A 23,796-nucleotide genomic window follows, 5' to 3' on the forward strand; every position below is an offset into this window, starting at 1 on the left:
CAATGCATCTGTGATGGAAAATTAATCAGAAAACACATGTAACATAAAATTAAAATTGAATTCTTTTAATGCAGCTATGAAGCCACACGCAGTAATGTAGGTTTTGGTTATGTTATTGAAAAGGCTTATCAGATCTGATTTGTTTTCAAAAATCGTATGAACTAAGCGTGAATTAAAATTCCACCTTGTAGGACATACTTTGGGAAATCGTTTGCTCACAAATTTGTCTAATGCCTGTTTTCGTTTGGTAGAATGAGAGAAGATTGAGGCAAACCCACTTAATGTTTTGAAAAATATCTTACAATCAGTAATGTTGTTGAGTGATTGCGAAAGCACAAGATTGAGTCTATGCGCAAAACAATGTATGAATATAGCTTTATCATATTTTTCTCTCACTAATTTTTGTAGCCCATTCAGATGACCAGCCATAACAGCAGCTCCATCGTATGTTTGAGATACCAATTTTTTGCCACAGTTATACTCATCTTCTAACTTAAAAACGTGCTCTGCCAGTGTTTTGCTGATCTGTTAGAACTAACGTTTGTAAAACCGAGGAATCTCTCTTCGATGTTACCCTCGTTCGTTACATACCGCAGTACAGATGCAAGCTGCATGTTGGCAACATCAGTCGTTTCTTCAAGGATTAGTGCTACAAAAGGAGTCTGACTAACTTGTGTTTTAATTTCCGTTACAATCACTTCGGCAATACTTTCTATTATATCATTTTGTATGTTACTAGACAAACCTGTGAAAACCTTAGAAGTTTCCAAATGTTAGGGCTAATACTGAATCGTAACTGCTTAACAATTTCACTAATTCTATGCAATTACCGCGGTTTGAGGAACATTCTTTTTCATCGTGACCTCGGAATGCAAGCTCTTGTCGCCCGAGAAACATAGTGACGTCAATCAAACGTTTCAAAACTGCTCTGTTTCGGTCCACAACCTCATTGTGTTTTTTGACATTAGCGCGGAGTTGTTCGTTTGTATCCAGATCAACACGACTGAATACAAACATCTTTAGCTTACAGACGGCCGATAAATGTCTGCGAGAGTTCATGTCTGTGAGCTGCTTTATGAAAATTGTTCATGTCACTAAAACCGTACTTATTCCAAACTCCTTTCTCATTAGTAAACATTAAACAATGCCAACAGTACAGTTTTAAAGTTTGTTTACAAGCAGTAAGCCATTTGTGCGAACTGTAAAAATTAGATTTGAATTGTCTTTTGCACTGCACACCGCTTGATTTAGCATTTGTTACCATACACGACATATCTGGCGTGGGTCTATCTTGCAAAATTAAAACTAGTTTTTGTTGAAAACTTTTAGCACAAAAAGATGAAACAAGTAAATTTTCTACCACGCAGTCACAAGCGCGTCTGTTTCCTGCCGCTCCCTCCCCTCCTGCGACAGCTTCGTCCCTCCGCACTCCCCATGAAGTCCCCTCCATGGCCAGGGCCCGCAGAATAGACTGTTGGTTCCCTTGGCCAAGCCTACTGCAATGCTGTAGCTATGTGGCCACTTTTGAATTTGACGAAACTCTTCACCGGGACGTAATGAAGTATTGTAAAGTACGTATTTTTACCGCAGTAAATCTGCTTTCAGGCTGTCAGGCGAGTTATTTTACGCAACGCGAAGCACACAATTTCTTTAGAGAATCCGTCACACGGCACGCGATGGAACCAGCCGTCTGGCTCGGTTCCCCAGGTCGGCGGCCGAAGCCGCGTGCTCAGTCGGCCACCAATGAAGGCGCAGAAGGCAATGGAAAATACCAGGGGGGGGGGGGGGAGGGGGAGTATGTGGGAGCGGGGAAGGCAGAGAGAGAAAGAGAGGCGTGAGAGAGATAAAGCTATAGCTGAAGAGGTTTTACGCGCGAACGCGCCTACACAAAGTGTTACGGCGACCTGTTCAAAAAATGCAAGTTGAATTATTTACGATAGTAGACAAGTAGTAATATATGTATTTATTTTATTTGTTTGTTAGCAGTAGGGAACCAATGGTTCCCTTGGTTCCATGGAATATTCGCCCCTGCTACAGGGGTATTCAGCCTTTTTTTCTTCCTTTCTGCACTACTGAAGCATATAGCGATCGAAGTCTGTAATTTTGCTTCAGGGCAACTTTTTTGTGCACTGATGTGCTTGGCAGATTTTAGGTGTTTTTCTATTGAATCTTTACGCTCCCACGCAACCTGGCACTTGCAAAATTTGCACATTACGGTGCGGCTATTCGAGCAATAGACTCAATTTTTCTGATATTGAAATGCCCTGTCGCAAGCACTTAATTTATTTTTCGGCATTTTCAATATCTACTCTCACTTCAAATCACCTTTGGAATGTTTTTAATTCACCATGATCAAATTACCGATATTTGCCAGCAGTACAAGACAATTTGTTCATTTACATGTACATACATATGTGCGCTTGGCAAGTTTTACCGTGACTGCTGTCGGGCAGGTGCGCACTGCGAAGGTCGTTTTACTTCCGAGATGGGTTGCGAGGGGGGAAGTGAAGTGTGTTGGCTATGAGGGAGGTAAGGCTACTTTTAGAGAAGAGCAGCCCGAAAGATATTCGCCTAGCAACACAGTGACGTTATCCTGTCTGCATTCCAACCACCCGCATCTCTCTTTGTCACTATTGCCCTCTTCTCAAGTCACACTTGGCCAAGCCAGTATGCATCATCCCCCCCCCCTTTTCCTCCCGGCCGTTACATAAATACAGTGAAACCTTGCTATTACGAGAGCTGACAATGGCGAGAGAAATCCTTGTAACTACGAGTAACCGAATATAGAAAATTAAGTCTTAAGTTAGATTCCTGAATTTTCCACAAATGTTTCAATTTCACACCATATCTCGAAAACGGTGCACTTCAGTGAAAAATCGACCAGAATTAAAGTTGTAGCAAATTAAATTACGAATAGTAAAGGTCTCTATGAAATTTTTTATATCTACGACGGTTTTTGTTTTAATCACGAATGAAATGGTTCGACGTAATGGCCGCGCTAGACGCAGCTAAAATAATCACCGTGCCCTGCACGAACAAGGAGAGGAGGTGGATGGGAGAAAAATGGGCGGGGAAAGAGGGAGGGGAGGAGAGGATGTCTACTTGTCTACTATCCAATATCCTCGCTGCGTAAGCTGAAGCTGTTTCTGAAAGGAAATACCAGTGTGTGTAGTGGATGTCGTAGTATGGCACAGCTCAGACGCTGTTGCGATAAGACTAGATATTTTATACAATTCAAGGATGGATTGCTACAATACATGCCGAATTGCTGAAAAATGGTTGCAGTGTCATGCATGAAATAATATCATTAAAAGCGTGGGATAACGCACGGAAAAACAATTTTGTTGATGCAGGTAGTAGGCCTAAGTGGAATATAAGCTTCATGCGACACGAAAACCTGTCAAAATGGACAAGAAAATTGCTTATGTCGGAGGGGGAGATATGGTAATGACAACTCACACATTTATTTTTAGATTTCCCCCTCTACCGAAAGCTAGACAGAAACTGTCTGGGGGAGGGGGGGGGGGGGCGGAAAGGGAAACTTGTCTTCAAGTGATAGTGCTAAACAAAGAGAGAGCATGTTTGTCAACACTCTTTCCCCCCCCCCCCCCCGCACACCCTTTTTCGCCCCACCCTCACCAACTTGTTACCGACGCGACGTAGCGACCACAGAACAAGGAGGGAGAGTAGCGATGCACCGGGGACTCACCACAACGCCGAAATACCACAACGCCGAAAACCATAACGCCGAATGCCAAATTGACCTCAATGCCGACAGCTAGAAAACTGCTGAGTACCACAACGCCGAAAAATGTCATTTCAGACTGCCGCAAATGTTAGTTTAGTTGTGGTATTTCGGCGTTAAGATACATTTAAGAAACACACACAAATTCATTAACGCCGAAAAATGGCATTGCAGACTGCCACAAAGGTTAGGTTAGGTTAGGCTAGGTTAGGCTAGCCTAGGTTAGGTTAGGTTAGGTTGTGGTATTTCGGCATTAAGATACATTTAAGAAACACACAAATTCATTCAGTTGTTTTTCATTTTGCTCCTGTGGTCCCCCCTCCACGCAGCAAAATTTTTCGGCATTACTGTATTTCGGCGTTGTGGTACACAGCAGTTTTCTAGTTGTCGACCCCCCCCCCCCCCCCCCAAAAAAAAAAAAAAAAAACCAAAAAATTGCTCTTCTTGCTGGCTGTGTTTACTACGTGAAATATTTTCTTTCTTTCTTTCTTTGGAGATGCCATTCAAATCATTGTACTTACGAGGGGACCGACAAAGAAGCACTCCTAATGGTGCATTTTTTTACCCTGTTGCATTTGCCATCAAATACCACAGTTTGTAATTAAGTGTATGTTTAAAACTGTTTTATTAACAATAATGTGCAAGTTTTGCTATTTTTTGTTACTATGCTATATTTCGCATTTTGCCTCAGAATTCGCGCGAATTTGCGACCGCGAAAATTCCCTTCCCTAGTTATTACTATGTCAAAGAAAGATGTGTACTTCTCCTAATAAGTCTGTATTTATTATTTGGTTCCATTCTACAATGCTTTTCGGCGCAAACATATAGTTACGATTTACGAATGTGAGAAAGGCCGGGACACGTGCAGGTGCAGAGCTGGCTGGCGTCTGCTGAAACATGAGATGCACCGCGCGCGCCTGGAAGATAACAAGGATTGTCGTTTCCCCCCCTACTTCCCTTCACTCCCCGCGCAGCACCCGGCATATGACACGTAACTGAAACCTGACAGCTGTGGAGTTACGTGAGCCGCCGACACGTGTTTCAAGAAATTTCTGCCGTCGGGTCGCGCGGAATGACGCGATTGGCCCAGGCCGCGCTCGCGAGTTCTGGAAATTGCGGCTGATAGATAAAACGAGGACGGCGGCCTCGAGTGAGTCAGTAGAGAGTCAGTTCGGAGTGTTCAGTTGGGAGTTCTCCCGCGGCGGAGTTTCCGGGCGATAGTGCCGCGGGTGCGGCAGAGTGGCGAAGTCCTTGGACGAAGGTTCCAGGGCAGGGAGTGAGTGTGTTGGCCTTTTAGACATTTGAAACTCCCGCCAAGTGCTGTTGAACCGGCGGGAGGGAGTTACAAAAAAATGGCGGTACGAGACTAGGTGGTAAGCGCATCTGTGCCTCATTTTGGGACATACTCAAGTGTTTCTTCCTTACCACGTAAGAGAACTTCTTTCGGGCGCAGCTTGCTGTCGAAGTGTCATAAGTTGCAAACGAAACATTGGTCCTCCGGGCCGGATTCTGGATTCGGCATCTCGTGTGTGGTTGTGCATTACGATGTGTGGAATTTTCCTACAGACAAGGAAATTGTCTAGAACAGGAACTGAAAATGTGTTCATTTCGTCATTTCGTTGGGAAAAAAAAAAGCATTGTGGCTTCTACGCGGTCAACTCGGTGGTCCTTTGTGTCGAATTTACATGTCGTCACATGGCAGCCATCTTTGTATTTTTGTTTGGTTACAGTTCATTCCGTTCCGCTTTTTTCATGGATGCCAGTCTGACACGAAATAACGGTCTATTCCGTTTCACTTCTCCATTTTTGTAAACAAAAACGGCGCTAGTCGTTTCGTTATCGTCATGACGACGGTAGAATGTGATGTTTTGGGTATGTGTCTGGAGAGGGCAGAGCAAAGAATTAAGCGAGCACAGACTCTAGCTCAAAAATGTGACAACGATCCCACACAACAAGACTTATTCATGGCTACATATCGCTACCTACCACAGGTATGGCAGGCCTATGAATTGTACCACTTCGGGTATGATGTGGCGTGTAAAAACAACACAGCCTTCAATCCTGAAATACATTCCCAGCATCTGGTTTCTACCGAAGCAATGTATTATAGCATAATGGCAGCTGTGGAAAGGGTTAAGAGAGAAGTTAGTGCTAACCCCACTTTTGAACGTCACCCAACTTCAGGTCCTTCTCACACGTCGAGCACAAGGGACTCGAAGGTAGTGTAGCCAGTGATAAAGCTGCCTACCTTTAGTGGAGATCCAAAGGCCTGGTTGGACTTCTCCAACCTTTTCACAGCTCTGGTGATAAACCACAAGAGCTTGTCTGATGTTGAACGTCTGACTTACTTGAAGTCGGCCCTATCACAGCCAGCATTGTCAGTGGTTCAATCATTGCCCATTACTGAAGAGAACTTTGAAGTGGCCTGGCTCCTTCTGACCAAGAGGTATGACAATAAACGAGTTATTGTATCGATGCACTTAGATGCATTACTTGAGGTACCTGCAGTGCCAGTTGACAATGCTGGTAATCTCCGCTCATTCTTATCCACAGTCAATGAGCGTGTGTTGGCATTAAGAGCCTTGAAAGTACCTGTAGACCATTGGGACTTAGTTTTACTACACATTCTTGTTAAACGATTGGACACCCAATTACGCAAGCAGTGGGAAATGTCATTAGTGGAAGAAGTATGGCCAACTTGGGCTCAGTTTGTGGGATTCCTAGAATGCTATTGTCGATCATTGGAGATATTTACCCCAAGCACCGGAGCTGCTGTTAAGTCGTCTAGTTCCACCAGGGCTGGTCGGATTCTAAGTCAGACGAAGACCTATGTTGTTAACACACTGCCAGAACCCAGCGAGTGCCGGTTGTGTGGTGAACTTCATGCTCTATTCAAGTGCCCTAAGTTCCTTGCAAGCAACCCAAAGGAACGGTTTCCCTGGTGAGACAGTGTGATGTATGTTTAAACAGCTTAAGACCATTTCACCAATCTAAAAGTTGTTCATCTAAGAGCAGGTGTTACACGTGCCATGCTCGGCATCACACACTTCTGCATTTCTCGAGACCATCTAATGAGAGTCACGAAGAGAGTACAAACCATGCACAGACATGTCCTAATGTGCATGAAGATTTTGGTGATGGTCAGGTGACTACTGACAATCGACTGACCTTAGCAGCATTGTGGTCAACAACAACAACCGTGTTACTATCAACTGATGTTGTAGATGTTCAGGATGCTACCGGATCATTCCGAAAGGTTCGCGCACTGCTAGATTTAGCAAGTCAGGCCAGCTTCATTACGGAACAATGTGTGAAGCAGCTATGCATACCATACACTAGAGTAACCATGCCTGTACATGGCCTTTCTCATGCTCCGGTCAATGTTGCCAAACGTGTTATGTCATGCATTGCAAAACTGGTAACCAAGAGTACACCACAGCTCCATCTGGATGCTTTTGTTCTGCCTCATTTCACCAACTCGTTGCCTAATGTGGCTGTGTCACCTTAAGGATGGGAGCATATTGAAGATTTGCACCTTGCCGACCAAACATTTGCTAACCCAGGACCTATTGATATGTTGCTAGGTGCTGATGTGTACCCCTATGCAGTGTTGGGCCAAAGACTTAAAGGGGATGTTGGGTCTTCTGTTGCCATGAGTTCAGTGTTTGGATGGATTCTGTTGGGCAAGGTCGCAAGCATGTCGTCAGCTCCTGTTACTTCTTCCTGTCTCTCGCTTCATACTGCTGTACTACCACTAGATGCGCAACTGAAACAGTTCTGGGAGCTGGAAGAACTCCCAATGGTAACATGTAGTTCACCAGAAGATGCAGCCTGTGAGCAAGAGTACAGCAAGACTGTCAGTCGCGATGACAGTGGGCGTTATGTTGTCACCTTGCCATTTGCAAGACCTAAACCAGTGTTTGGAGAGTCCCGCGTGCAGGCAGTACATTGCCTAAGGAGTCTGGAGCGGAAGATGCAGCGTGAACCTCAACTTCAACAGATGTATGTACTGTTCATGGAGGATTATATCACTAGTGGTCATATGGAGGTGCTTCGAGAACCACATATTAACAGGTCATCCTCTTATTACATACCACATCACTGTGTGCTCAAACCTGATAGTTCCACCACAAAGTTGCGGGTTGTTTTTAATGCCTCTGCTAAGGCTGGTTGTGGCACTAGTCTTAATGATGTGTTGTTAACTGGGCCCAAACTTCAAAATGATCTTCAAGACATCTTGTTGCGGTTTCGGTGTCACCATACTGTATTCACTGCTGATATTAAGCAAATGTACTGGCAGATTGGAGTAAGGGCCGATCACCAGGATTATCAGCGGATAGTCTGGAGGAGATCTATGGATCAACCTGTTTAAGACTATCGTCTAAAGACTGTTACATATGGAGTCTCTGCAGCACCATTTCTTGCTCTTCGTACTATTCGTCAGCTGGCATACGATGAAGAAAGCAGGTTCCCTCTTGCCATGGGAATCCTTAAACGAGACATGTATGTTGATGACCTAGTCACTGGAGCTTCATGTCCAGAGACTGCTGAAACACTGCAACGGGAGCTCATACAATTGTTGAAGCTAGGTAAGTTTGAGCTTAGGAAATTCATGCGCAATAATGCTAGTTTGTTGTCGCAGTGCTGTCTTTTGATTGTACTATTTATGCATTTGTTTCCGTACTTGGTCTTCAGTGGCAACCACACACTGATGCATTCACATACAAAGTTGTAACAAACAACTCGGGTCCATCAAAACGATCCATCCTTTCGGAATTGGCAAAAGTGTTTGACCCATTGGCCGTGGCGTAGCCAGGATTTGTGTATGGGGGGTGTTAAGAAGCATGGGGCCCCCCCGTATTAAAGCGGGGGGTCCGGGGGTCCTCCCCCGGGAAAATTTGGATTTTAAGGTGTAAAATAGTGCTATTTTAGCAGTTTTCGGTATTTAAATTTAAATATTGTAATGGTAAAAATTTTATTAATTTTAATATGAAATTTGTTTGAGTGATGAATAAGAAATTAATTAAAGATTTGGTGCTAAGGGGGGGTTTGAACCCCTAAAACCCCCCCCTGGCTACGCCCCTGCCCATTGGGAATGCTATCTCCCGTCACATTTCTTGCAAAGTGTTTCATCCAGAAACTATGGGCATTTGGCCTGGATTGGGATACTGTACCCCCTTAAGACTTTGTTGTGAAGTGGGAAAGGTTCAGAGAGGAAGTCGGTGAATTGGCCTGTATATGTATACCTCGTCAAATAACTCTAGCCGATGCCATGCATCATGAGTTTCATGGTTTCTGCGATGCCAGTGAAAATGGGTATGCTGCTGTAGTGTACTGTCGCGCAGTTGATGCAATGGGTGATGTACAGTGGCCTTCCAGTCTTCTGCCAAACCCAGAGGATGGTGAAGTTGAATCTGCTGAGTTCGAGATGCGGGCTATCGCACTCACTGCTACTGTGCAGGATGATGCATTGCAGGCACTACTTGTCAGAAATAGTGATTTGATGAAAATGCTACGTGTGACAGCATGCATGGTACGATTCGGGCATAATTGCCGACACAGTATTGTAAAAATAACATCCCCAATTTTGGCAGCAGACTACTAAAGCACTATCAATTTGGATTGCCAGGGTGCAGAAGAAAGCTTTCAACAAAGAGTTTAGTTTGCTCCACACACACGAACATCCCTCCCAGCAGGTTCGAAGACTGTCTCCTTTCATTGACCAAATGGGAGTCCTCAGGGTTGGCGGTCGGCTGCGGAATGCCAGCGTCACCTTCAACCAAAAGCATCCAATCCTCTTACCCAAGAAGCACCGTCTGACAGAACTCATAATTCTGCATTTTCAAGCATTGAACCAACATTGTGGCTTGCAAGCTCGGCAGAACGTGCTCCGGCAAAGGTACTGGATACGTACAGACAAGCAAGCCATTCGGCACTGCTTAAGCCAGTGCTATCGTTGCTTTCGTGCTCAACCAATTCCTGTGTTCCAGCCAATGAGTGACCTTCCTGCAGTGCATGTCAATCAGGTAAAGCCATTTTCCATGACTGGTGTGGACTATGCTGGCTCCTTTTCAATTGTCTTAGCTAGAACCCGGGGAGCAAAGGTTCACAAGGCATATCTCTGTTTGTTCGTGTGGCTTGGGACTCGTGCACTGCACCTGGAATTGGTATCAAGCCTGTCCACGGAAGCATTTATTGCAGGCTATAAACGGTTTGTTGCTCGTAGGGGAAGATATTCCCACATCTACAGTGATTGTGGTACCAACTTCATTGGTGCTCAGAGTCATATGAAAGAGTTGTATGATTTGATGTCCTCAGCATCACATCAGAAAGAGGTCCAGGAAGTGGTCAATCCAATGGGCATCACATGGCACTTCAACCCCCCTGGTGCACTCCACTTTGGGGGTATTTGGGAAGCAGGAGTGAAGTCTGCGAAGACTCACCTTGCACGTGTAGTTGGTGACCAGCTGCTGTCGTATGAAGAGTTGAACACAGCGCTGGTGGAAATTGAAGCCATGCTCAACTCCAGGCCTATCTCACTAATGATCCCAGTGACTTAGCCCCGCTAACCCCAGGACATTTTCTGACTATGGAGCCACTGGTCGCCCTCCCAGAACCTGATGTGACTACTGTGCCTCTGAATCGTTGCCATCGTTGGTAGTTAATTCAGCGTATCCATCAGGACTTTTGGAAACATTGGCACACAGACTACCTCCACACACTGCAGCAGCCACAGAAATGGACCGACTCTGAGACGAAGGTTGAACCAGGTGTCATGGTCCTTCTGAAGGATGACAGGCTTCCACCTCTGCAGTGGCGGCTTGGACGTGTTGTGGAAGTGTTCCCTGGGAAAGATGGGTGTGTGAGAGTGGTGTTAGTGCGCACTGCTACGTGTCTACTCAAGCGACCGATGGTCAAGATTTGCCTATTACCTAAATGCACCTAAGCACGAAGCTACGACTTGCATATACTTTAGTGGTGTAAAATATGTACATTAGGTGGGCGGTATGATGGCCTTTTAGACATTTGAAACTCCCGCCAAGTGCTGTTGGACCGGTGGGAGGGAGTTACAAAAAAATACTGGTACGAGACTAGGCGGTAAGCGTGTCTGTGCCTCATTTTGGGACATACTCAAGTGTTTCTTCCTTACCACGTAAGAGAACTTCGTTCGGGCGCAGCTTGCTGTCGAAGTGTCGTAAGTTGCAAACGAAACAGAGTGAGTTCAGTTGAGTCGGGAGTTTTCCCACGGCGGAGTTTCCGGGCGATAGAGTCGCGGGTGCGGCGGAGTCTCGAGCGAAGTTGCGAGCGAGGCGTCGAGCGGATCCCCGGCGAAGGGGAAGTGCGTCGGCGGCGTGCGGCGATGGAGTCCCGTGGCGGAGATCCACAAGGGGTGCTGCGACGAGAGTTGCGGCCCAGCGAGGTGTATGGAACGAGTGACTGGGAAATAGACCTTTCTTTAAGTGTAATTAATTATTTGCCATTTTAGAAGATTTTTATAAGTGACATAAGTAGTGGCAATAAATAAAACTGTGTAGTGTAATAAAATCTTTAATTGGGCTATCCTTTACGAACCTGCAGTAAATCGTAACATTTTGGTGTCAGAAGTGGGATAGCCCTAATTTAAAGAATTTAAGATTAGTTTATAGTGAATTAAAATTTAATTAGATTTTCCAGATTGCAACAAGTGTTAGGAACTGTAGTTAATTTTAAGTGTAGTAGTTGGGAAATTAGTGTTAGTGTTTAGTAGGGGTTTTGGTTAGATTGTAGAAGAAATTACAGTGTCGTCATAAGACATTAGTGTTAGGCTTGTAGTATATATGGACAAGACATATGGCTACCGATGAGCTTAAGAATGTCCTGGCATTCTTGGCCGAACCGAAGAGTGGCCAGGAAGAAATGAAGAATGAAATGAAGAGTGGCCAGGAAGTAATGAAGAATAAAACTGATAACTGCCAAGAGGAGATGAAGAATGCTATGAAGAAAGAGATAGAGGACATCAAAATGACGTCGACCCAGTGTATCACCTCCATGCTCGTAAATGAGAGGCGTTGACGGACATAACGACCTCGTCGGAGGGGGGGCATTTGACGTCGACCCAAGTGTCTCCTCGGCTCCTTCAGGCTGTTATGCCTCGTCAACGTCCTCTCTTGCATTACTAGTGCAACCTAAGTGCAGTGCTACGAGCAGGGACACACCCGCGTGCGCCCTGAAACGTCCAAAACCGATCTTGTGTGTTGTAAATAATTTCTAATATCTTATACTTATTGTCACTATGTTCCGTTGTAAATATTCACGAGTGTCTACGTTTTTGTTAATAATTTATAATGTCCGTTTCTTTTTAATACTTTGCATTTCGGGATTTCTGTATATATTTTTAAGTGCTTATGCTGTGTCCTTATGTAGATCGGCAAGCCTGGCCTGCCGCGCGAGTCGCGTCTTCCCCGCCGGCCCGTTTCCCCTTCCTCCCCTCCGCAGCCCGCACGGGCGAGCGGCGGAGTGTCAGTCAGTTGCCTACTGGGGGTCGCACGGGGCGGACCTGCTTCGCTCCACTCCGCGAGAGGTAGCACGGGGTCCGGGTCGCAGCGTGGATGAAACGTTCGTCTACCGACGTGGTCGTCCAGGCTGACAGGATTCCTCGCGATAAGCCTCGTTAACAAGATCGCGTCTTCGTAACTCCGCAACTCATTCCGCTCGAGACGCACGCAGTGCACGTCTGGACCTTCCTACTTTCTTAACCTGTATATATCGTTATAGAGTCGTCTACGCATACGTCACAAGTCGCGTACGTGCTACGAAGCACCGCTGAACTTTTCGTAAACGGTACGAATCGCTACGAGACCGCATTCGCTGTTACGCCGGTTCTCATTATGTCTCCAAGTGTTTGTTTCCGGGAGTCCGGGTCGCGGCAGAGGACGCTCGTTTCGCGACGTGCCGGCCAAGCTGCGACAGGATTCTTCACGGAATAAAAGGAGCTCGTGAAAACGGACATCATCGCATTATCCTTGTTACCATCTACCATTCCTTCCACATACGCAAAGTTCCCTCCTTGTCCTTTACTTTCCGGTCCCAGCCATGTTGGCCTGAACTCACTATCCCTCACCGACGAGAGCTACACGGGCAAATCAGAACAATTCACCACAGGGGATTAGGGACCATAGTCAGAGGGACTTCAAAGAAAAACCAAGAAGAAATGAAAAAGAAGATTGATGAAACCAGCAACCAGTTGGAAGGCAAAGTACAGTGTTTAGAGCAACATGTAGCAGAACATGAAGAACTAGTAGCACAACAGCTGGCCCAACTCGAGCACACCACAGAACAGCGAATATCAGCAGTAACCGAAGAATGGCATCGGATGCTCAAGGATGCTACATGTGCTACGAAACAAAGCAGTTATTCTGTAGATGTGAAGGTGGAAGGCACAACCTGTCACTCAAAATTCAAGCCACCCACCTTTGATGGCCAATCGTCATGGGCTGTCTACAGGCGACAGTTTGAGGCAACTGCTGAAGTAAATGGGTGGGACGATGAAGAAAAGGCTACGGCACTCATCTTGGCCTTGCGAAGATCTCCACTAGAGCTGCTGCAGACCATACCAGTTACGGACCAGAAATAATATGGGGTATTAGTAGAGGCCCTTGAGTTGAGGTATGGTGATCGACCCATGGGCGAGGTGTACAGAACAGCCATGAAGACACGTCAACAGAGATCTTCGGAAACCCTCCAAGAGTTCGAAGCCGACATCGAGCGACTTGTGCACCTCGCCTACCCAGAAGCACCAACAGAGTTCCGTCAGCAGCTAGCCACTAGTGCTTTTATATACGGGCTCCGAGATGCGGAGGTTCAGCAAACTCTTCGGTTGGCTCGCCACAAAAACATTCGCGATGCTCTTGTTCGCGCCCTGGAAATCGAAGGTGCCTGCATGGCCTCAAGAAACATAATTATCAATGCGAGACAGGCTGTGATAGAACCTTACCACCAAGCGAATGGCCGCTCAGATACTAATGAAGAGATTATACTTGGAACACTAAGGAAGCTGTTGAAAGGATCGCAGTTTCGGAAAACAAGAGGAAGACAGCGGTGCTTCGTCTGCAAAGAAAGTGGGACTAGGACTGTTCTTTGTTTCAACGAATTTCTTCCAGAGGACCATAAATATATTAAGAGTCTGATTTAGTGAATACAACTATGACAACGAAACGATAGCCAAATACAAAACAAACGATCCGACTGCATGCGGCCCGCCATCTTGCCGAACTGTTTATATGACATGCAAAAGGGGCACAAGTAACACTTCACACAACAAGGACATAAGTCACAAAGTCCGAACATTCCGCCCCCGTTGTTAGCTCCAGGTAACAAACACAAAGCTATATACAGCAAGGAAAAGAAAGCAATTTGTTACAGATTACATGATCTTGTTGAATTCTGTCCTAGATCATAACCATTGTCCTCTGGCAAAGGGTACAGCGTAATCAGCGGACGTTGCAAGACACTTGTAGCAGTCCGGATAGTAGCTACCCGAAGAATTCGGTCTGGTCCTGGGTGAAGAGCTTTAATTCGAGCGAGACCCCATTTGAGTGGAGGGGTGCGCTCATCTTTGATCACAACCAAATCTCCAATCTTGGGCTGACCACCTGGCTGTGTCCATTTGCTTCTCTACTGGAGTGAGTACAAATATTCCTTTCTCCAGCATTTCCAGATATCTTGAATTATACGTTGGACCAGCTGCCAGCGATTTAATCGGTTAATGTTGAGGTGGGTAATATCAGGTTCGGGTAATGATGTTATGAGCTGTAGAATCAAAAAATGAGCCGGTGTTAGGACATCAAGTTCTGACGGGTCTGAGCTGATCTCACAAAGAGGACGAGAGTTTAAGATCCCTTCGATGCGAATCAGGATGGTCGAGAGCTCTTCATAAGAAAGGATCTGTAAGCCAATGACTTTAGTTAAGTGGCTTTTAACAGACTTCATGCCAGCCTCCCATAACCTGCCAAAGTGCGGTGCTGCTGGGGGGTTGAAATGCCATGCAATTCCTCCCTGACTCAGCTTATTGCTCACTTCAGTGTTATGGGTTGTCTGTCTTACAAACTGGTATAGCTCTTTGAGTTCTCGATGAGCACCAACAAAATTAGTTCCACAATCACTGTAAACTTGGGCTGGCCTTCCCCTTCGAGATATGAAGCGAGAAAATGCTGCCAAGAACAAATTGGTTGAGAGATCAGAAACCAATTCCAAATGTAGGGCTTTGGTGGCAAGACAAACAAACAAGCATAAGGATGCTTTGGTGGCCTTGCAACCACGAGTGCGAGTCGTGGTAACCTGAAAGGGCCCACCGTAGTCCACACCAGTATGGTGAAAAGCAGTCACTTGTTGGACTCTAGGAGATGGAAGTTCTCCCATGGTTGGAGTGAACAGAGAGGGTTTAGTGCGGAAACACTTAATACACCCTTGTAAAACCCTTTTGATGACAGAGCGCACACAAAGAATACAGTATCGTTGGCTCAGGATGGCTTGCAAAGTTCGAGGACCAGGGTGCAAATGTAAACAACGAAAATGATTAATTAACATTAACATTAATGGGTGATCTTTGGGCAACAATATAGGGTGTTGAACAGAATAGGGAAGGGATGCCTGACTTAACCTCCCTCCTACGCGAATGATACCCACATTATCCACAAAGGGGCACAAGCGCCTAATTTGATGAGAACTGCACTGCCCCTTGTCCAAGTTAACCTTATCAGCTGCAAACCATTGTTGGGCATGTCTGATGCAAACGTCCAAGCCCTTTTGCAGTTCCGTAGTTGTCAACGGTCCCAGAGAACACCTTTCCTTAGGTTGATGACAGTTGTCTCCAAACCGAAGGCAGTAAGCAACAACATGCTGCAGTTTGCTGAAGGAAGAGAATCTGGCAACAAATTCTAGGGATACCTCTGTCGCACAACTTATTGCTGTAAGTTTTTCTTCACATGCAATGGCATCATCGATTACCACACTACCCAGAGTATCATTTGGCCACTGGCTGTGAGGCTGTCTAACCCATGGGGCTCCAGACCACCACAGAGGATGATCAATAAGTTAAGAGGGCAACAAGCCACAGGATGCACAATCTTCTGGGTTGTTTTCAGTGCGAACATGTCTCCAGAATTCCTTTTCAGTTAAGTCCTGTATGATGCTGACATGATTTGCCACAAATGTTTTCCATTGGTGGGGTGATGATGCAATCCAATGAAGAACAACTGCTGAGTCTGACCATGCATACACTTGCATGATGTCCAGCACCCCCTTGTATACATTGGTCACGAAACTGATTAGCTTGGCTAACATAACAGCTGTACACAACTCAAGGCGAGGCAAAGAGATCCTTTTCACCGGTGCTACTCTTGATTTAATAGTGAGACCTTGATTCTGCCATCTGAAAACATTGATCTGAGATAAATGACATGCATAGCCAACCTCTGAACTGTTGCAAAACCTGTGCAGTTCATGAGCAGCTTTTACTGAGCCTGATACACACCGAGGCAGTCGAAGTTGTGACAACAAAGACAGTTCAGACTTAAAATCACACCACCTGCATAAGACCTCTGGAAGAATCTGTTCATCCCATCCTGCTCCAGTGAGCCACAACAGCTGTACAAGAGACTTGGCATACAAGAGGATGGGCGTCAGCCATCCAAGGGGATCAAAGATCCTGGCGATATTTGAAAAAATTGCCCTCTTGGTGCTTGAGCTGTTTAATGGAGTGATCTGATAAGAAAAACAGTCTGAGCTAGGGTTCCACTGTACACCAAGAACTTTCACCACAGCTGGCTGTTCTTTGTCAAAAGACATAGATGCTGGGGAATGTAGCTGGTCTGGGGAAAGCCACCAGCTGCCAACAAAGCAAATAGTTCCTTTTGAAGAGCAATGACTTCTTCAACACTATTGGCCCCTGTGACATCATCCACATAGAAATCAGACTTCAAAACATGAGCTGCTTGAGGGAAGTTACATTGCTCATCTTGGGCCAGCTGATGCAAGGTTCGAATTGCTAGATAAGGGGCAAATGAAACTCCGTAACAGTCTGCAAACGATAGTCCACTATAGGATCGGTTGGAGAACGCCACATAATTCGCTGGTAGTCTTGATGCTCCTTGTCCACCATTATTTGCTGATACATTTGTTTGATGTCTGCAGTAAAGACAACTTTGTGTACACGAACCCAAAGCAGAATTTCTCGAACATCTGTCTGTAATTTGGGCCCGGTCATCAGCATGTCATTTAGACTCACGTCTCGCTGGGTCTTGCCAAACTGTTTATACGACACGCAAAAGGGGCACAAGTAACACTTCAAACAACAAGGACATAAGTCACAAAGTCCGAACAAGGACACATCCAGCGTGAGTGTCCGAATCGTGGTAGGAAGCCAACGGGAGAAGTACAACGCTGTAAAACAATCAAACAGGAGAAGAGTCTACCAGACCGATGGAGACGAGGTCGTCCACGATGTTACGCGTGTCGAGAAAGAGGGCACGTCCAACGTGACTGTCCGAATCGTGTGAAGAAACTGGAGGAAGGACATCGATGTGACAGCGGGATTAAGGAGGGTGGTCACTCACTGGTTAAAGGAACGGGAAGTCGCCTACGGTGTTCTGCTTCTGCGTGCCGACAAGGGCATTCTCAAGGGAGGTGCCCGGAATGGGAACGGGTTCAGCGGAGTTGCCTGGTGGAAAGGGAAGCGCCACAGCAGCAGGTGCGGAAATGGGAGACCCATAGTCACCGCAAAGCTGGCATACGGAACCAAAAAGTCGGAGGATGGCCGCGATGTTACATCTGTTAGGAAGTGGGCCATATTCAGTACACCTGCCCGCTGCGTAGGATGGCTTCGCCGCATGGCTCACCACAGCGCAGTGTTACCTGTTTGAGACGAACAGGTTTAAGGAGGGAGCAATGTTACGAACGTGAGCAAGGCCGGGACACATGCAGGTACAGAGCTGGCTGGCGACTGCCGCAACATATGTGCCACGCGCGCCTGGAAGATAACAAGGATTGTCGCTTTCCTCCCTACTTCCCACCACTCCCCGCGTGGCGCCCTGCCTTTGACACCTAACTGAAACCTGACAGCTGTGGAGTTATGCGAGCCGCCGACCCGTGTTTCGAGAGATTTCTGCCGTCAGGTCGTGCGGGTTGACGCGACTGGCCCCGGCCGCGCTCGCGAGTTCTGGAAATTGCGGCTAATAGATAAAACGAGGACGGCGGCCTCGAGAGAGTCGGTGAAGTCAGTTTGGAGTGTTCAGTCCGGAGTTCTCCTGTGGCGGAGTTTCCGGGCGATAGTGCCGCTGGTGCGGCAGAGTGGCGAAGTCCTTGGGCGAAGGTTCCAGGGCGGAGAGTGAGTGAGTTCAGTAGTGTCAGGAGTTTTCCCGCGGCGAAGTTTCCGGGCGATAGTCGCGGGTGCGGCGGAGTCCCGAGCAAAGTTGCGAGCGAGGAGTCGAGCGGATCCCCAGCAAAGGGAAAGTGCGTTGGCGGCGGCGGAGATCCACAGGGGTGCTGTGGCGAGAGTTGCGCCAGGGGTGCGGCCCAGCGAGGTGTATGGTACGAGTGACTGGGGAATAGACTTTTTTAAGTGTAAATAATTATTTGCCATTTTATAAGATTTTTGTAAGTGACAGAGAAGTAGTAAGTGACAGAGAAGTAGTGGCAATAAATAAAACTGTGTGTGTAATAAATTATTTAATTGGGCTATCCTTTACGAACCCGCAGTAAATCGCAACAATATTATGTATTTTTCAATGGCTTTGTATACTTACCTAAAAAACATGTTGCATTGCCAGATAGGGTGGTTAATGACAAGTGAAAGACACAAACAAGTTCTTACATAAGGGTAAGTATATGCACTGTACACTGTATATGTAGTTGTCATTTTTAATTTATTGTAACATATATTTTACAGACAATGAAAAAACTAAAATATATCTAAAAAAAAAAACAAGTAATAATATTCAATTATAATTAATGTTTACAGAACTAACCTCAGCTTTAATTACACTGTTTCAAGAAGGCGGGTGTCATTTCCATCCCAAAACAAATGAATATCAAATTACAAAAATACATAAGTTAAAGTTCTTACAACTGTATGGTATTCAGTAGTAATGTGGGAACTGAGCATACTGATCAGCAGGCATCTGCTGTGGGTACATCTGGGGCGGGTACTGTGACATGTTGGGATACTCCTGCCGTGGAGGCTGGCAGTACCCAGGCCCACCACCAAAACCATACGCCTGGTAGCCACCATAATTGGTGTTGTACGAGGCATGTGGAACACCCGGCGGGTTCTCTTGTCGGCCAGACGCTGACGAAGTTGACGATGCCTGCTGGTCACTCCTGTCTGCATACATATCCCTCAGAGCGGGCATCTCGCCGACTCTCTGATTCACAGAGGGAGGCATTACCCTTCCAGAATAAGGCATCTCCCTGGCTGCGGGATTGGCCAGACTATGTGCCTCCCGTTGGCCGTATGGCATCTCTCTGGCTGCGGGATTGGCCGGAAAATGTGCCTCTCGTTGACCGTACGGCATCTCCCTGGATGCAGGATTGGTCAGAGCGTGTGCCTCACGTTGGCCGTACGGCATTTCTCTGGCTGCGGAATTGGCCGGAAAATGTGCCTCCTGTTGACCGTATGGCATCTCCTTGGATGCAGGATTGGTCAGAGCGTGTGCCTCACGTTGGCCGTAAGGCATCTCCCTGGCTGCGGGATTGACCAGAGCATTTGCCTCCCGTTGCCCGTACGGCATCTCCCTGGCTGCGGGATTGGCCGGACCATGTGCCTCCCGTTGGCCGTACGGCATATCCCCATCCGCGGGATTAGCATGAACGTGGGCATCCCGTTGCCTGTGTAACATATCCCATGCTGTGGGATTAGCCGTGACGTGAGAGTCCCGTTGGCTGTAGGGTGTCTCCCTGGGCCCCGTGTGAGTGTCCTGTTGGCCGTATGTCTCCTGAGCTGCTGGATTGTTCACGAACGGAGCCTCCCGACTGCCGTAGGGCACATCCCGCACATCCCTCGCCTGACCATAGCTCCCGGCCGGCGAGTGATCTGCCAGGGCAAGGCTGCTGCCCCACTGTCGCTCCAGACGCTCAAACGGGTCACCTAGAGGACTGCTCGTTCTCGCAGCGTACTTCGACGGCAATTCTTCCATTAAATTTGCTATCATTGCGCTGGTTTTCCGCATCATTGCACCGGGGTCGTCATCTTGATCTATGTAATTTCTCTCCATTTCCATTCTTCTTCGTTTCTCATCTTCAAATCTCCACTCTTCTTCTTGTTTACGTTTTTTTTCCTCTTCAAAATGATTTTCTTGTTCAAAATGCTTTGCTTCCTCTAATAGCTTTGTTTCTTCAAAACGCTTATCATTTTCTAATCGCTTCGCTTCTTCTAACTGCTTTGCTTCTTGTAACCGCTTTTCTTCCTCCAATCTTTTCTCTTCCTCCAGCTTTTGTTTCTGCTCTTCTTCCTCTTTCTTCTTTCTCTCCTCCTCCATCTTCTTCTTCAGTTCCTCCTGCTCCCTCTCCTGTACCTTCTTGCTGGCGGCGGCATATATGTCCTCGTAGCTGTAGTCGTCATCGTCCGAGTAGTCGTCGCTGCTCGCGGCCGGGCGAGCAGCCCGCTCCTCCTGCGAGGGGTTGATGCCCGCCTCGCGCATGGAGAAGGGCGACAGCCGGCCGCCGGCGTGCTGGTATCCCGGGGACTCCCGGGCGGGCCCCAAGTTCACGAACTGCCTGAGGCGCTCCACCTTCTCCGGCTCCACCGCCTCCAGCTTCTTGAGGTAGAGGATGAGCTGGTGCTGCTCTTCCGTGGACAGGTTCTTGAAGTTCTGCAGCAGCGTCTGCAGCTCTGCGTCCGACAGCTCCGCCATGCTGTCGGGGTCCTCACGGGCGGCGCGCGCCTGCCCGTCCTTGTAGGCCGACTGGAGCAGCTGCAGGGCGCTCACGGGGCCGGCGGCCGGCGTGGCGGGGGGCACCGCGGCGGGGGGCACGGCGGCAGGGGCCGGGGCGGCCGGGGCGGGTGTCGGGACCTGCACCACGGGTGTCTTGGGCTCCACCGCGGGCGCCGGGACCTGCACCGCGGGCGCCGGGACCTCCACCGCGGGCGTCGCGGCCGCCGCGGGCGCCGGCCGCCCCTGTGCCTGCTGCAGCTGCTCCAGGTACTGCGCGGTGGATATGGGCTGGTTGCCGGATGCCACCTGGGCCTGCCACACACGCATGCACCGGTCAGCACTGCACACTTCCTGGGGATCACTACAACATGTAACGTAACTGCCACATTAACCTACAGTAGAATCCCGCCGATGCGACCCCTCGTGGTTTCCGGAAAACGGACTTATAAACGGAATGGTCGCGATAGAGAATTCAGGCCAATTTTTGCCCCCTCCCCCCAAATAAATCCAAATACATAAAAAATTGTCTTTGTTCGCATATATTTCATATTCAAATAGTAAAAAAAGACAACTTTTTTAAATTCATATCACAGTATTCAAATAGCATGATGTCTCCAGAAAAAAAAACCCTATAAAGCAATATTAGAGCTCCCGTTGCCGAGAAAAAAAATTTAAACACAGTGCACCTGTCCATTTTCGCTATCTTTGTATAGAAAAATCAGACGATTTAGTGTTGAAATGATAACTTTTTCTTAAAGGTTTATTATGTCTCTTGCGGGCTGTATTAGTGTGGCGTTTGAAAGGTTGCATCCCGTGACACAACGGGTGGTCTGGCGGCGCTTGTCGCTCAGGTCCGTCCGGCTGACGTGCAGGAATGCGAGAAGTAGGGTAAGTACAGGAGGGGAGGGGTGTGGACGGGTAAGTGAGGGGAAGGAGAGCGGAACTGCTGGCTGCGCACGCATCTACTCGCCAGTCGCCACTGTCTGGCGACACACACACTTGTATTTTATTCACTGGCTGACGATGGAACATAGCAAAGTAAATGTGTTTGCCGTAGTGGTTTGCGAATAGTGGATTTTGATGGTCGAATATTTTCAAATCGAATAGTAAAATTTTAGAATAGCATGTGAATAGTTTCGAAGTCGAATAGTTGTAATATATATATATATATATATATATATATATATATATACACACACACACACACACATATATATATATATACACATATACACAGTAAAACCTCCATTAACGAATATTCTATTTAACGAAAAACCCTATGCAACGAAATAAAATTTTGGTCCCGCCGAACTGCCATAAGATCAATGCTGTTTTAACCTCTAAATACCGAATTTTATTTGTTCCGAAATAGTGAAATTCCCTTTACAACGAACTGCCGCTTTTGAAAAACACGCAAAAATAAACATCTCCTACAAGACATCCACTAATTTTTTTGCATTCACTGCTTAAAAAATACGTGCGTATAACCGTAAAATAATATGCACCATCGCGGAAGACAATAAATAAACAAAGCATCATGGATAACACAAGTCGTGTATACATGCCACACTTTGTTCAAAATGGCGGGTACATTTAGCGCTAGTGGCGGAAACCTCTCGTACCATCGCTCTGGCAAGACGAACAACTAGTATATTTTGCGTTTCTATGGTTATAGATGCGCACACGCAAATACATTAATCTATGGTGGAGGACAATTTACGTTTTTTCAGTTTTCACTGTTGTTTATTTATTTCCACACGTAGTTACGGAAATCAACACGGTACTACTGTAAAATGAATTCTAATCCTAAAAAGCGGCGACAGATTGACGTTAAAATAAAATTAGAAATTTTAGATCCTGTTGATGAAGGTGGAAAAAAAAGTGATAGGTAGCTAAACGTTTTGAAATCCCGGCGTCTACACTTTCGACCATATTATCCAACCGGGAACAGATCAAAAACAACGCTTCTCTGGTAGGAGCAAATCGAAAACGTGTGAAAGTATGTAAAAATGATGATTTGGACAAGATACTTTTTGACTGGCTAATGGAGGCTAGGGAATCTAACATCAACGTCTCTGGGCCGATTTTACAATAAAAGGCACGCCAGGAAGCACTCCGGATGGGAATTGATAAATTTCCAAGCATCAAATAGTTGGTCATTAAACAAGTGTATTCTATGTACTTTTTCATGTTTAATTCCTCATATTTAGAGAAGATGAAAAATAGCATTTAAAAAGCTACTTTATAGCATTTATTTTTTATTCTGTAGCATTTATTAGCGTTTATAATTTTTTTTTAAGTCCCGTAGTGTGTGATGTTCAAAAAATGCTTTTTAAAAATATAGGAATATAATATAACAATACTGACATTGTAATTACATATAGTAATAAACTAATAAAGAATTGAATCAAAATACAAATAACAAATACAGCTACATGGGACAATCAATCATACAAATTTTTGTTTCTGACCACTAGTAACACAACATACTGTAGCAGAGAAATTTGACACAGTAAAAAAATTACACATCATGTTCATGATAATTCATGATTAAATGAAAGCATTGAATTTCAATGGTATTCTCGGTCATCCTTGTCCTCCTTGTCCAATGAACGTGGGTGGTTTGTTGTGACGCATGGCGGGAGGATGGAGGAGAGGCGGAGGGTGGCTTGTTGAATGATGGACGGCGAGGGGTGTGAGAGACTTTTTTTTTGCTCGTAAGGAATGAGAGGGGGGAAGGGAAGTTTGTTTTACAGTTACCGGGTAGTGTTTATGAGGAAAATAACAAGTTATACAGCTGAGTTCAAACGGAAAGCTGTGAAGTATGCCGAATGAAACGGAAAAAATGTGGCGGTGAGAAAATAAGATACGGCAGCAATCAATGTCCAGTGCTGACTGGTACAGCCAAACATAACACCAGCTGGCGCCGAAAGATAAGCGAGCATTTCGAAGGATGAAACAAATAAAATATCCAGAAATAGAAGCGGCCGTGACCGTGAGTGACAGGCAAAGAGATAAGGTAAGGTAATTGATTGTACACATCGCCCGGCACACGAGTTGTTTACAGCACTTTAGTGCAGACTGTACTGGTTGGCCTTGAAGACTTCCGCTGGCTTATCGCTGCACACACATACGCACACACAA

General features: G+C 46.3%; 2 protein-coding genes across 4 annotated transcripts in view; one reads left to right on the top strand and one right to left on the bottom strand.

Annotated features, from left to right (window-relative positions):
• LOC134542617 (GMP synthase [glutamine-hydrolyzing]) overlaps positions 1-23,796 on the top strand; it is a 417,842-nt gene that overhangs the window by 95,986 nt on the left and 298,060 nt on the right. The gene's annotated exons all lie outside the window — the stretch shown is intronic.
• Positions 18,627-23,796, bottom strand: part of LOC134542627 (uncharacterized protein CG7065-like) — a 135,484-nt gene continuing 130,314 nt past the window's right edge. For all 3 annotated transcript variants that reach the window (XM_063387024.1, XM_063387023.1, XM_063387025.1), the window contains one exon: positions 18,627-20,964. In XM_063387024.1, coding sequence (XP_063243094.1) covers positions 18,859-20,964 — 2,106 coding nt within the window. In that variant the 3' untranslated portion in view covers positions 18,627-18,858. The remainder of the gene's footprint in view (positions 20,965-23,796) is intronic.

The sequence above is a fragment of the Bacillus rossius genome (assembly GCF_032445375.1).
Source record: "Bacillus rossius redtenbacheri isolate Brsri chromosome 9 unlocalized genomic scaffold, Brsri_v3 Brsri_v3_scf9_1, whole genome shotgun sequence".
In the NCBI taxonomy this organism is placed as follows: Eukaryota; Metazoa; Arthropoda; class Insecta; order Phasmatodea; family Bacillidae; genus Bacillus; species Bacillus rossius.